Source organism: Taeniopygia guttata, chromosome 30, assembly GCF_048771995.1.
Source record: "Taeniopygia guttata chromosome 30, bTaeGut7.mat, whole genome shotgun sequence".
NCBI classification, from domain to species: Eukaryota; Metazoa; Chordata; class Aves; order Passeriformes; family Estrildidae; genus Taeniopygia; species Taeniopygia guttata.
Window position 1 is genome coordinate 170,803 of NC_133055.1, and position 13,078 is coordinate 183,880.

The following is a 13,078-nucleotide window of genomic DNA, read 5'->3' on the forward strand; positions in this document are numbered from 1 at the left end:
GGGGAAATTCTGGATTTTGGGGAGGGATTTGGGGGGAAATTCTGGATTTTGGGGAGGAATTTGGAAGGAATTTCTGGATTTTGGGGAGGGATTTGGTGGGAATTTCAGGATTTTGGGGAGGGATCTGGCGCGTCGCCCGCCGCGCCCCGAGTCCTCCGCGCCGCCAGACGGCGCTCTCCCGGTGCCGCCCCCGGGTCCTCCGCTCCGCCAGGCGGCGCTGCCGCAGTCCCGGCATGCTCCGCGCGGCGCTCGGGGCGCTCCGGGCGCGCTCCGGTTGCCCCGGGCCGGGCCCGGTGAGGGCAGGGCCGGGGCCGGGGCCGGGCCCGGTGGCGGTGGCGGGTCCGGGCCCAGTGGTGGCGGCGGTGGCGGGTCCGGGCCCGGGGCTGGTCCGGGGCAGCCGCCCGGAGCTGCTGCGGCGGCTGCGGGGCCTGGCGCGGGTGCGCGGGGAGTTCGTCAGTGAGGAGGAGGCGGCGGCGCTGCTGGCGGAGGTGGAGCCGGCGCTGAGGAGGGGCCGCTACCAGAGCGACCACTGGGACCGGGTCAGGGGGCACCGGGGGCACGGGGGTCACGGGGGTCTGGGGGTCATGGGGGTCTGGGGGGGGGGGTCAAGGGGGTCTGGGGGGCTCACGGGGGTCACGGGAATTTGAGGGGGGGTTCCGGGGGCCTGGAGGGGGTCACAGGAACTGCGGGGGAGTCCCAGAAATTTTGGGGGGTCCCGGGGGTCACGGGAGGCTGGGGGGGGTCACAGGGGTCTGAGGGTCTGGGGGGGCTCAGGGGAATCTGAGGGCGGGTCTGGGGGGGGGTCTCAGTTCCAAGGAGTTGTGGGGGGAGTGGGAGGGGTTGGGATAATTTTGGGTGGGGGGTCTCACGCCCCCCTGACCCCCCCGCCCCCCCCAGGCCATCTCGGGGTACCGCGAGACCGAGCGGGCGCTGGGGGGGCCCGCGGGGGGGGCGCTGCTGCTCCGGGTGACCCCCGAGTTCCCCCCCGGAGCCCCCCCCGGGCCCGCGCCCACGTCCTGGACCTGCAGCCGGGGGGGCGCGTGGGGCCGCACGTGGACAGCGTCAAGGTGGGGGTCGGGGGGGTTTTGGGGGGTCCTGAGGGGGTTTGGGGGATCCTGAGGGGGAGTTTGGGGGGTCCTGGGGCGGTCCTGGGGGGGAGGTTGGGGGCTCCTGGGGGGGGTTGGGGGGTCCTGGGGGGGTTCTGAGGGGGTTTTGGGGGGTCCTGGGGGGAATTTTGGGGGTCCCTGGGTGGGTCTATGGGTCCCAGGTGTGTTTTTGGGGGTTCCCAGCTCTGATTTTTGGGGTCCCTCCCCAGTTCTGCGGCGGCACCATCGCCGGGCTCTCTGTGCTGGTTTTGGGGTGATTTTGGGTGATTTTGGGTGTTTTTGCCCCAGTTCTGCGGCTGCACCATCGCGGGGCTCTCTGTGCTGGTTTTTGGGTGATTTTTGGGTGTTTTTTGGGTGATTTTGGGGTGATTTTGGAGTGATTTTGGGGTGATTTTGGGTGTTTTTGCCCCAGTTCTGTGGCTGCACCATCGCGGGGCTCTCTGTGCTGATTTTGGGGTGGTTTTTGGGTGGTTTTGGGGTGATTTTGGGTGTTTTTGCCCCAGTTCTGTGGCTGCACCATCGCGGGGCTCTCTGTGCTGATTTTGGGGTGGTTTTGGGGTGATTTTGGGTGTTTTTGCCCCAGTTCTGTGGCTGCACCATTGCCGGACTCTCTCTCCTCTCCGCCTCCGTCCTGCGGCTCCGGAGCCTCCGGGACCCCCGGGACCACCTGGAGCTGCTGCTGCCCCCCCGCTCGCTCTACGTGCTCAGGTGGGTCTGGCGGGTCCCTGAGGTTTGGGGGGGTCCCGGGGGGGTTTGGGGACCCCCCTGACCCCGCCCTGCCCCCCCAGGGGCGCCGCCAGGTACGAGTTCACCCACGAGATCCTCGGCGACGAGGAGTCGTTTTTCGGGGGGCTGCGGGTGCCGCGGGGGCGGCGCGTGGCGCTCATCTTCCGCAACGACCCCCCCGGTGAGAGACTCCCAAAATTACCCCAAAAACACCCCAAAAATCCTCCCCAAAATCCCACAGAAACACCCCAAAAATCCTCCCCAAAATCCCACAGAAACACCCCAAAAATCCTCCCCAAAATCTCCCGAAAATACCCCCAAAATCCTCCCCAAAATCCCACAAAAATACCCCAAAAAACCTCCCCAAAATCCCCAAAAACCCCCCGATCTGCTGCAACAACCCCACCGGTGAGAAACACCCCAAAAACACCCAAAAAATACCCCAAAAACACCCAAAAAATACCCCCAAAACTCTCCCAAAATCCTCCCCAAAATCCCCTGATCTTCCGCAACGAGCCCCCCAGTGAGAGAACCTCCCAAAATACCCCAAAATCCCACCAAAAAAACCCCCCAAAATAGCCCAAAAATACCCCAAAAACACCACAAAAATCCCCAGATCTTCTGCAATGACCGCCCCGGTGAGACCCCCACCCAAAACACCTCCTGGGACCCCCCCCAGGACCCCCAAAATCCCCCCAATTCCCTCCCTGACCCCCATTTTTACCCCCCCAGAAACGCCTCCGGAGCCTCTCGGTGACCTCCCGGCGTTTATTGAGGACCCCCAGGACCCCCCCCCAAAATAAACAGCGACCCCCCCCACACTCGGCTCTCGGGGGCTGTTTTGGGGGGGCTGTTTTTTGGGGGGGGTCTGTAGGAGGGGGAGGGGACCCCCAAACCCCCCCAGCCCACAGCCAGGGGGTGCTTTTGGGGGTGGGGGGAGCGACCCCCCAAAATCCCCCCCCGATAGATGGGGAGGGGTTTTGGGGGGAGGTCAGGTGGGTTTTTCTGGGGGTGTCGGGAGGTTTTGGTGGGGGGGGTCATCAGGCAGGTTCTGGGGGTCCCGGGTTAATGTGGGGAGGGGTCTCACCCCAGGCAGGGTTATCTGGGGGGCTTCAGGGTTTATTTGGGGGTCTCGGGGATGGGTTTAGGGGGTCCCAGGTGAATTTGGGGAGGGGTCTCACCCCAGGCAGGCGCACGCCCCCGCCGACAGCCCGGGCAGGGTGACCCAGCGCAGCCCCGAGTCCAGGAACGCGGCGTCCTCGTAGCGGGTGGGGCGGCAGCAGGGCCCCCCCCCCGGCGCCCCCTCCCCCAGCAGCGCCCCCCGCACGCGGCCGTGCAGGGTGGGGGGCGCGGGGCAGCGCCCCCCGCAGTAGCGGAACACGAGGGTCTCGGGGGAGGGGTACCCCAGCCCCAGCGCCCCCGCCCCCACCCGCAGGCTGCGCAGCCCGCAGGGGGGGGGAGGGGCGGGGGGGGGAGGGGCGGGGGGGGCCGCGGTCAGCAGCAGCAGGAGGGGGAGGGGCAGGAGGGAGCGCAGCCCCGGCCCGGCCATGCTGAGACCCCTCCCCAAAACAGCGGCGGGAATTTATGGGGTGGGGAGGGGGCGGGGAGGGGGCGGGGAGGGGAGGGGCAGGGAGGGGGAGGGGTCAGCCCTGAGCTCGCCAGGGGGACGGGGGGAGGGGCAGGGATGTCCCCCCCCTTCCCCCCCAAGGGGAATTTGGGGAGGGGTCTGGGATTGGGAAGGGAAAGTTAAAAGGGACCCTAAAAATGTGGGGCAGTAGGACCCCAAAATTTGGGGGTTTGGACTCCCCCCAAAACAAAAAAATTGGGAGTTTGAGACCCCCCGAGACCCCCAAAATTTGGGGCTTTGAAACCCCTCAAGACCCCCAAAATTTGGGGGTTTGACACCCCTCAAGACCCCCAAAATTTGAGGCTTTGAGATCCCCCCAAAACACTAAAAAATTTGCAGGTTTGAAACCCCTCGAGACCCCCAAAATTTGGGGCTTTGAGACCCCCCCGAGAACACAAAAAATTTTGGGCTCTGAAACCCCGCCCAGGACCCCAAAAATTTGGGGGTTCGAGACCTCTCCCACCTAAAAATTTGGGGGTGGGGGAGAGCCCAAACCCCCCCTGGGGTGGGGGGGGGGGGATGGAACATTCCAGAACTGGGGGGGGGGGAAAGGATCTGGCACACAGGAGAGGAAAAAAACCCAAAAATAGCCAAAAATGCAAAGTCTGACCCAAAAAAAGGCACAGGAGGGGTGGGGGAGCCCCGAGCCCCTCCCCAGGAAAATTCCAGCACCCCCCCCCAAAATTCCTGGGGAGGGAGGGCGGGGAAGGTGAGGGCTCGTTCAGGGGAATTTGGGGCAGAAAATGAGGATTTTGGGGGTCTGGAGTGGTGCGGGGGGGTTGGGGAAACAGGGGGGTGGGGGTCCTGTGGGGCTTTAGGGGGGTCTCGGTGGATTTGGGGCTCTAAGGGGGTTCTGGGGGTGGGGGGGGGGGGTCCCTGTAGGGTTTTGGGGTCGATCTCTTTGGATTTGGGGTTCCCTGGGTGGCTCTGGGGTGTCCCCAGTGCTCGTTGGGGTTCCCCCACAGCCGGAGGGGGGTCCCTGGGGGGTTTGGGGTTCTGGGGGTCCCTGTGAGGTTTGGGGGTCCCTGGGTGTTTTGGGGGGGTCTGTGGGGGGTTTGGGGGGTCTGTGGGGGTTTGGGGGGTCCCTGTGGGTTTCTGGGGTTCCCTGTGGGTTTTGGGGGGTTCCCTGTGGGTGTTTGGGGTGTCCCTGTGGGGTTTTGGGGGGTCTGTGGGGGGTTTGGGGGTGTCCCTGGGTGTGTTTGTGTCCCTACTCCTTGAGGAAGAAGTGCATCTTGTCGGCGATGAGTTTGCGCTCGGGGTCGAGGCGCTTCAGCAGCTGCGCCAGCGCGTTCACGGTGGCGTCGCTGCTCAGCCCCGTGCGCTTCGTCTGGAACTTCTTCAGCAGATCCTTCGTGGTCATGGGCTTGCGGGACAGGTACCGGCGCACGGCCTCCTCGGTTAGCTGCACCTCCCTGGGGCAGATGGGGGTCAGGGGGTCATATGGGGGTCACACAGGGGTCAGGGGTCACACAGGTCACACAGGGGTCATATGGGGGTCAGGGGGTCAGCAGGGCCAAAGGGTCAGTGCAGCCAGGGGCTCATAGGGGTTGGGGGGGTCAGTGGGGTCAGCGGGGTCCGGGGTCCTCTTCTGCAGCCCCCAGACCCACCCCAGCCCCCCCATCCCCCCATAGCCCCCAGACCCACCCGCTGCCCCCAGACCCACCCGCTGCTGGCCGGGCACTTCCCGGGGTGGCTCTGCGCTGCCCCTTTTCCCGGGGGGGGTCCCGGCTCCGCCTTCAGCCGCTTCTGGGGGGGCTCCGACCCCCCCGGGGCTGCCCGGCGGCCTGAGGGGGGCAAAGGGGATCAGGAGGGTCCCGGGGGGGCGGGAGGGGGATTGACCCCACCCCAAACGGCCCCGGGACCCCCCCAAATTCCCCACCCCCAAAATCCATCCTGAGACCCCCCCCAAACCCCCCACCCCCCAAAATCCATCCTGAGACCCCCAAAATCCATCCTGAGACCCCCCCAAACCCCCCCACCCCCCAAAATCCATCCTGAGACCCCCAAAATCCATCCTGAGACCCCCCAAATTCCCCACCTCCCCAAAAATTCACCCTAAGACCCCTCAAGACCCCCCCCAGATCCCCAAACCCCCCCCAAGACACTTTCGACCCCCGCCCCCCCCCGGGACCCCAAAAGCACCCCCAGACCTCCACCAAACCCTGCCCAGGACCCCAAACCGCCCCCCAGGACCCCCCCAAACCTCCCAAACCCCCCCTGCCCCCCCTGCCCCCCCCCTGCCCCCCCCCAGACCCCCACCCTGCTCCAGCCTGGCCGCCGCTGCCCTGAGGGTCCCCCCGGTGCCCCCCGGGTCCGTGGGGGGGGTCCCGGGCCGGGAGCCCCCCCGGGAGCTGCCCCCCGAGGCCCGGCGCTCGCGCTTGGGGGGCGTCTTCTTCTTCTGGGGGGGAAATGAGGGTCAGTTCCACTGTGGGACCCCCAAAACTGCCCCCAAATCCTTCCCAGGACCCCCAAAATCCCCCCTAATCCTTCCGTGGGACCCCCAAAACTGCCCCTCATCCTTCTGTGGGACCCCCAAAATCACCCAGTTCCGCTGTGGGACCCCCAAAATCCCCCCTCATCCTTCCGTGGGACCCCCAAAACTGCCCCCCATCCTTCTGTGGGACCCCCCCAGGACTCCCCAAAAGTCCCCAGGACCGCTCAATCCTCCCAGGACCCCCTAAAAACCTCCGGGAGCACCCAAAATCCCCCAAAACCCTTCCTAGGACCCTCAAAACCCCCCCAAACCCCCCTCCAGGGACCCCCAAAGCCCCCAAACCTCCCCCCAGCCCCCCCCAGCCCCCCCCAACCCCCCCCCCAAAGCCCCCGCGCCCCCTGACCGCCATGAAGAGCGCCGAGTTGGCTTCGCTGTCGATGTCGCTCTCCTCCGACGTCTGCGACTCGTCGCTGCTCTCTGGGGGGTTGATGACGTCACAAACCCCATTTCTGGGGCGTTTCACCCCAAAATCCATCCGGGGAGGGGGAGGGGGGGGTCTCACCCCTCTTCTTCTTCTTCTCCTGGGGGGTGGGGGTGGCTTTTCCCTCCTTCTCCTCCGCCTTCTCCTCCTCGCTCTCCTCGCTGCTCTCGCTCGCCTCGTCGATGCCTGGGGTGGTTTGGGGGGTCCTCAGGGCCTGGAGCCCCCCAAAAACCCCCCAAATCCCCCCCCAGCCCCTCCCCACCCCACCTTTGGGGCCTTCCTCCTCCTCCTTGGGCGCTTGGGCTTTGCCGGGCTCCTCCTCGCCGGAGCTGCTGCGGGACGGGGGACGGGGTCAGGGGCTTTGGGGGTCCTGGGAGGATTCCAACCCCCCCAGACCCCCAGGGACCCCCAAATCCTCCCCAAATCCCTCCTGAACCCACTCAGGGACCCCCAAAGTCCCCCTAAATCCCTCCAGGCACCCCCCAAATCCCCCAGACCCACCCAGCATCCCCCAAAACGTCCAAAAACCCCCCAAATCCCCTCCAAACTCCCCAAATCCCCTCCAAACCCCCCAGAATGTTCCCAAACCCCCCAAAATGCCCCAAACCCCCCCAGAATGCCCCACCTGGAGCCGTCGGACATGTAATCCACCTCCTGCCCCTCGAAGTCGCCGTCGTCGCTGTCCTCGAGGGCTTCGTCCTCCGATCCCTTCCTGCCCTTCCTCCTCCTCCTCCTCCCGGGGCGGCCCCCGGCAGCCTTCGGCCTCGCCGCCTTCTCCCCTGCCGGGCCGGGGGGATTTGGGGCATTTTGGGGACGTTTCGGGATTTTTTAGGGGGATTTTTGGTATTTTGGGGTGGTTTTTTTCTGTATTTTGGTTTTTTGGGGGATGTTTTTTGGGGCTGTTTTTTGGGGCTATTTTTGCTGGTTTTTGGGGGTATTTTTGCTATTTTTTGAGGGTGTTTTAGAGATTTTTGCTATTTCGGTATCTTTGGGGCAGATTCTTGATATTGTTTGGGTGGAATTTCTGCTGGTTTTTTTTCTCTTTTCAGTTGGGTTTTTAGTACCTTTTCCATATTTTCAGGTGGATGTTTTGTGCTTTTTTTCTATTTCTAGCTGGATTTTTACTTTCTTGTATTTTTTAGGTGGATTTTTGCTTTTTTTGTATTTTTAGGTGGACTTTCGGTTCTTTTTTCTTTTCCGTTTTTAGGCCGAATTCCGGGGGATTTGGGCCTCACCCTCAGCCTCGCTGCCCTCGCTGTCCTCGGAGCTCAGCTCCAGGTCCTCCTCCAGGTCGTGGATCCGCAGCCCCCCGCCCTTGCCCGGGGCCTTCCTCCCCTTCTCCTTCTCCTCCTCCTCCTCGTCCTGGTCCCGCAGCCGCCGCTGCTGCATGATGCTGAAGTGGTTCAGCACCTTGTTCCTCCTGCGGGGTTTGGGGGGCTCAGCGAGGGCTGGGGGGCTCTGGGGGGATTTGGGGGGGTTGGAAGGGGGTTTGGGAGGGGATTTGGGGGGCTCTGGGGGGGATTGGGGGGGCTGGGGGGGGATTTGGGGGGCTCTGAGGGGATTTGGGGGGCTCTGGGGGGGGAATTGGGGGGCCTGGGAGGGGATTTGGGGGGCTCTGGGGGGGATTTGAGGGTCCCTGGAGGGCAGGGAGGGGACTGGGGAGGAATCTGGGGGGATTTGGGGGGGCTGGGAGAGGATTTGGGGGGCTCTGGGGGGGAATTGGGGGGGCTGGGAGGGGATTTGGGAGGGGATTTGGGGGGGCTGGGAGGGGATTTGGGGGGGTTGGGAGGGGTTTTGGGGGCGCTGGGAGGGGTTTGGGAGGGGATTTGGGGGGCTGGAAGGGGATTTGGGGGGATCTGAGGGACTCAGAGGGGTTGGGAGGGGATTTTGGGTTTCCCCCGCGGATTCTGGGGTTCTGCCCAGGTTTTGGGGGTTCTGCTCAGGATTTCGGGTTTCCCCTGTGGGATTTCGGGTTTTCCCCGGGGATTTTGGGTTTCCCCCGGGGATTTTGGGTTGTCCCCCCCGGAGATTTTGGGGTCCCCCCGGGGATTTTGGGGTCCCCCCCAGGGATTTTGGGGTCCTCCCCGGGGATTTCGGGGTACCTCTCCCACTCCTCCTCGGCCTCCTCGGCCGTCAGGGTGCGGTGCCGCGCCAGGGGGGTGAAGTTGTACCAGCTGCGCACCGGGAAGGCCTCGAAGGCGCCGTCGGGGCATTGAGTGAAGATGTAGTAGGAGGCGTTCTCGGTGACACCGCCCTTCTTCACGCCCCGGAACCTGCCAGAGGGACGGGATCGCCCCAAATCCCCAGAGAAATAACCCAAAATCCCGGGAGAAATAACCCGAAATGCCGGGAGAAATAACCCCCAAATCCCCAGAGAAATAACCCAAAATCCCGGGAGAATCACCCCGAAATCCCGGGAGAAATAACCCAAAATCCCCAGAGAAATAACCCTGAAATCCTGGGAGGAATAACCCAAAATTCAGAGGGAAATAACCCCAACATCCTGTGAGAAATAACCCCAAAATCCCAAGAGAATCACCCCAAAATCCCCAGAGAAATATCCCAAAATACCCAGAGAAAATCACCCCAAAATCCCCAGAGAAATAACCCCCAAATGCCCAGAGAAATAACCCCAAAATCCCAAGAGAATCACCCCAAAGCCCTGCTCCTTCCCCCATTCCCCATTTCCCAATCCCCAATCCCCCATTTCCCAATCCCCCATTCCCCAAATCCCATTCCCCAGTCCCACCCCACCTGCGTCCCCCTTTGCCGTTGACGCGCAGCAGCCAGGGCTGGTCCTCGGCGCGGAATTCCCGCAGGACGATCCCGAGCTTTTTGCGCCGCGCCTCCTCGCGCAGCCGCCGGTGGAACTCGCTGCCGGCGCCCGACTCGGGCAGCTCCTCCTCGGCGTAGATGCGCTTGTTGCTCATGTCCCGCTCCATGCGCGCCTGCGGGGCAGCGGGGCCCAAATTCCTGAGCCTGAATCCATGATCCCAAATCCATGATCCCAAATCCCTGAGCCCAAATCCCCTGGTCCCGAGTTCCCGATCCCGAATTCCTGAGCCCAAATTCCCATTCCCAAATCCCCTGAGCCCGAATTCCTGATCCCGAATTCCTGATCCTGAATTCCCCTGATCCCAAATCCCCTGAGCCCAAATTCCAGAGCCCAAATTCCTGAGCCCGAATTCCCGATCCCAAATTCCTGAGCCCCAATTCCTGAGCCCAAATTCCCCTGATCCCAAATTCCCCTGATCCTGAATTCCCCTGATCCTGAATTCCCCTGATCCTGAATTCCCCTGATCCTGAATCCCCTGATCTCAAATTCCCGATCCCAAATTCCCTGAGCCCAAATCTCCTGAGCCCGAATTCCCGATCCCAAATCCCCTGGTCCCGAATCCCTGAGCCCGAATTCCCCTGAGCCCGAATCCCCTGATTCCCAAATCTCCTGAGCCCAAATTCCTGATCCCGAATTCCTGATCCCAAATCCCCTGGTCCTGAATCCCTGAGCCTGAATTCCTGAGCCCAAATTCCCTGATCCCAAATCCCAGCAGTCCCAAACCTCCTGACCCGAAAGCCCTTGGGCAGATTTGGAATTTGGGATTTAGGATCACTCCTAAATCCCCCTGGGCAACCCTCCTGATCCCCCTAGGCAGATTTGGGATTCAGGATCTGGGATTTGGGATTTGGGATTGCTCCCAGCCCCCCGTGCACATTCAGGATTCAGGATTTGGGATTCAGGATTTGGGATCTCTCCCAGCCCCCGTGCACATTCAGGATTCAGGATTTGGGATTCAGGATTTGGGATCTCTCCCAGCCCCCGTGCACATTCAGGATTCGGGATTTGGGATCCCACGCGCTCACCTGTGCCCAGGTGCTCAGGCTGACCCTGTCGGCGCTGTTGAAGGCCATGATGTTGTAGCGCTTGGGGCTGCTCCTGGGGGCAAAGACCCAAAAAACACCCCAAAAACAACCTGAGACCCCAAAACTACCCCCAAAAACTCCCTCAGAGCCCAAAAACACCCTGAGACTCCAAAACTACCCCCAAAAACACCCTGAGACCCCAAACACACCCCAAAAACTCCCTGAGACCCAAAAACTACCCCAAAAACACCCTGAGACCCCAAAAACACCCCAAAAACCCCCTCAGAGCCCCAACAATCCCCTCAGAGCCCCAAACCAGCCCCAAGACCCCCCAAAAGGAGCCCCGAGTCCCCCCGGACCCCAAACCCCCCCATTCCCACCCCAAATCCTGAACCCCAAACCCCCAATTCTGACCCCAAACCCCCAATTCTGACCCCAAACCCCCAATTCTGGCCCCAAACCCCCAATTCTGACCCCAAACCCCCAATTCTGACCCCAAACCCCCAATTCTGGCCCCAAACCCCCAATTCTGACCCCAAACCCCCAATTCTGACCCCAAACCCCCAATTCTGGCCCCAAACCCCCAATTCTGCCCCCAAACCCCCCAATTCTGACCCCAAACCCCCAATTCTGACCCCAAACCCCCAATTCTGCCCCCAAACTCCCCAATTCTGACCCCTCCCCTCACCTGGGCACTCTGACCACGAACTCCGAGACCACCTGGGAGCTGCTGCCCTGCTGGGGGGGAATTTGGGGGTCCTGGGGGGGTTTTGGGGATCCCCGGGGGGGTTTGGGGGGTCCCTGAGGGAGTTTGGGGGAAATTTGGGGGGTCCTGGGGGGGTTTAGGGGGTCCCAGGGTGGTTTTGGGGGTCCCAAGGAGTACTTTGGAAGGGTCCCGAGGAGAATTTGGGGGTTCCCGGGGCGGATTTTGGGGTCCCCGGGGGGATTTTGTGGGTCCCGTGGGGGGTTTTAGGGTTTCCAGATGTTTTTGGGGGTCCCAGGGAGTATTTTGGGGGGTCCCTGAGGGGGTTTTAGGGGTCCCAGAGGGGAACCTGGGGGTCCCAGGGGGAGATTTTGGGGTTCCCGGGGTTATTTTGGGGTCCCAGGGGGGGGATTTTGGGGTTCCCGAGGTTATTTTGGGGTCCCCGGGGGGGTTTTGGGGTCCCCCCTCACTCACCAGCGCCGCCATCACGGGGGGGGAGGGGCGGGGGGGTCGCGCCCCCAAATCGGTCTCGGGTGGGGGGAAGGGTCCTGAGGGGGGGGGGGAGGGGGGGTCAGGGCTTGGGGACCCCCAAAACCGCGACCCCCGCGAGTGGGGGATCCCAAACCCCCCCAGGACCCCCCCAAATCCCCTCAGAGCCCCCTCAAAACGCCCGAACCCCCCCAGGACCCCCCAAATCCCCTCAGGACCCTCCAAAAACCCCTCAGACCCCCTAAACCCCCCCAAAACCCCTCAGAGCCCCTAAAGCCCCCCAAAACCCCTCAGAGCCCCCTCAGGAACCCCCAAAACTCCAACAGGGACCCCCCACACCCCACCAGGACCCCCCAAACCCCTCAGCGCCTCTCAGAAGCCCTAAGGGGGTCCCCCAAACCCCTCAGAGCACCTCAGGACCCCCAAACCCCCCAAATCCCCCCTCAGAACCCCAAAAACCCCCTCAGGACCCCCTTTCCCCCCCCCCCCCCCCGCGCCCACCGCCGCTCCGGCGCCGCTTCCCGCCGGAACCGGAATCCGGTCTCACGTGACCGGAACTGCCTCCCGGAGCGCGGCCCACGTGACCGGAACCGCCGCCGAAGCGTCGCCATGGCAACCGCTGAGGCCTGGCCCCAAACCCGGCCCGAAAACGGCGCCAAAACCGCCCCAAATCAGCCCAAAACTGTCCAAAACCGCCCCAAATCAGCCCAAAACTGCCCCAAATCAGCCCAAAACCGTCCAAAACCGCCCCAAATCAGCCCAAAACAGTCCAAAACCAGCCCAAAACCGCCCCAAATCAGCCCAAAGCCACCCAAAATCACCCCAAAACTGCCCACAATCGGTGCCAAAACTGTCCCAAACTGCCCCCAAATCACCGCAAAATTGCCTGAAAAGTGCCCCAGATCACCCCAAAAACGCCCCCAAAACCACCCCAAATTGTATTCCCACCCAAATTTGATCTTTTCTCTCGCAAATTTTTTTCTTCCCCAAAAATTTGATTTTTTCCCCCCGAAATTTAATTTCTGTCCCCAATTTGCTTTTTTCCCCCCTAGATTTGATTTCCCACCCCAAAATTTGATTTTTTCCTCCCAGATTTGATTTTCCCCCCATGATTTTATTTTTTTCCCCCAGACTTTGATTCTTTTCCCCCCAAATTTAATCTTTCCCCCCCCCAGGTGTGACCCCCCCCGGCTCGGACGGGCGTTTTTGTTCCGTTTATTTGTGAAGTTAAAAACAAGCGGTAAAAAGTAAAAACTCGGGAGCCTCCGGCGGGTGCGGGTCCAGAACCTTCCGGAAGGGCGGGAACGGGGGGGGGGGGGGCGGCCGGGGGGGGACGGGACCCCGGGGGGGGTTTGGGGGAAATTTTGGGGGATTTGGGGACCCCCAGGGGGGTTTGAGGGTCCCCGGGGGAAATCTGGGGGGATTCGGGCAGATTTGGGGACTTCCAGGGGGATTTGGGGGGAAATTTGGGGGTCCTGGGGGGGATTTGGGGACTCCCGGGGGGATTTGGGGGTCCCTGGGGGGGATTTTGGTGGAATTTGGGGAAAATTTGAGAAAATTTGGGGACCCCCCAGAGGATTTGGGGGGAATTTGGGGGTCCTGGGGGGGATTTGGGGACCCCCAGAGAGATCTGGGGACCCCCAGGGGAGAT

General features: G+C 62.7%; 2 protein-coding genes across 5 annotated transcripts; one reads left to right on the forward strand and one right to left on the reverse strand.

Annotated features, from left to right (window-relative positions):
* The first annotated feature begins 218 nt into the window (after positions 1–218).
* Positions 219–2,651, forward strand: ALKBH7 (alkB homolog 7). Its single transcript, XM_041711835.2, is given in 6 exon segments — positions 219–539; positions 898–994; positions 997–1,067; positions 1,690–1,814; positions 1,895–2,013; positions 2,565–2,651. Coding segments are annotated over 6 exon segments (789 nt in total). The 5' UTR covers positions 219–233; the 3' UTR covers positions 2,636–2,651.
* Positions 2,652–4,663: 2,012 nt separating this feature from the next.
* On the reverse strand, positions 4,664–11,488 carry GTF2F1 (general transcription factor IIF subunit 1). 4 transcript variants are annotated; one of them, XM_072920084.1, is made up of 13 exons: positions 11,413–11,488; positions 10,924–10,973; positions 10,236–10,308; positions 9,129–9,322; positions 8,477–8,647; positions 7,610–7,794; positions 7,000–7,153; positions 6,642–6,703; positions 6,456–6,560; positions 6,297–6,370; positions 5,719–5,857; positions 5,123–5,243; positions 4,664–4,871 (listed from the first exon to the last, which is right to left on the reverse strand). In XM_072920084.1, the coding sequence occupies exons 1-13, from the start codon at positions 11,422–11,424 to the stop codon at positions 4,667–4,669; spliced, it is 1,545 nt and encodes a 514-aa protein (XP_072776185.1). In that variant the 5' UTR covers positions 11,425–11,488; the 3' UTR covers positions 4,664–4,666. The 4 variants fall into 4 exon arrangements, with proteins under 4 accessions (XP_072776185.1, XP_072776183.1, XP_072776186.1 ...); XM_072920082.1 differs by having other exon boundaries at positions 6,642–6,706; positions 11,413–11,487; XM_072920085.1 differs by having other exon boundaries at positions 10,924–10,970; positions 11,413–11,476.
* Positions 11,489–13,078: the final 1,590 nt, after the last annotated feature.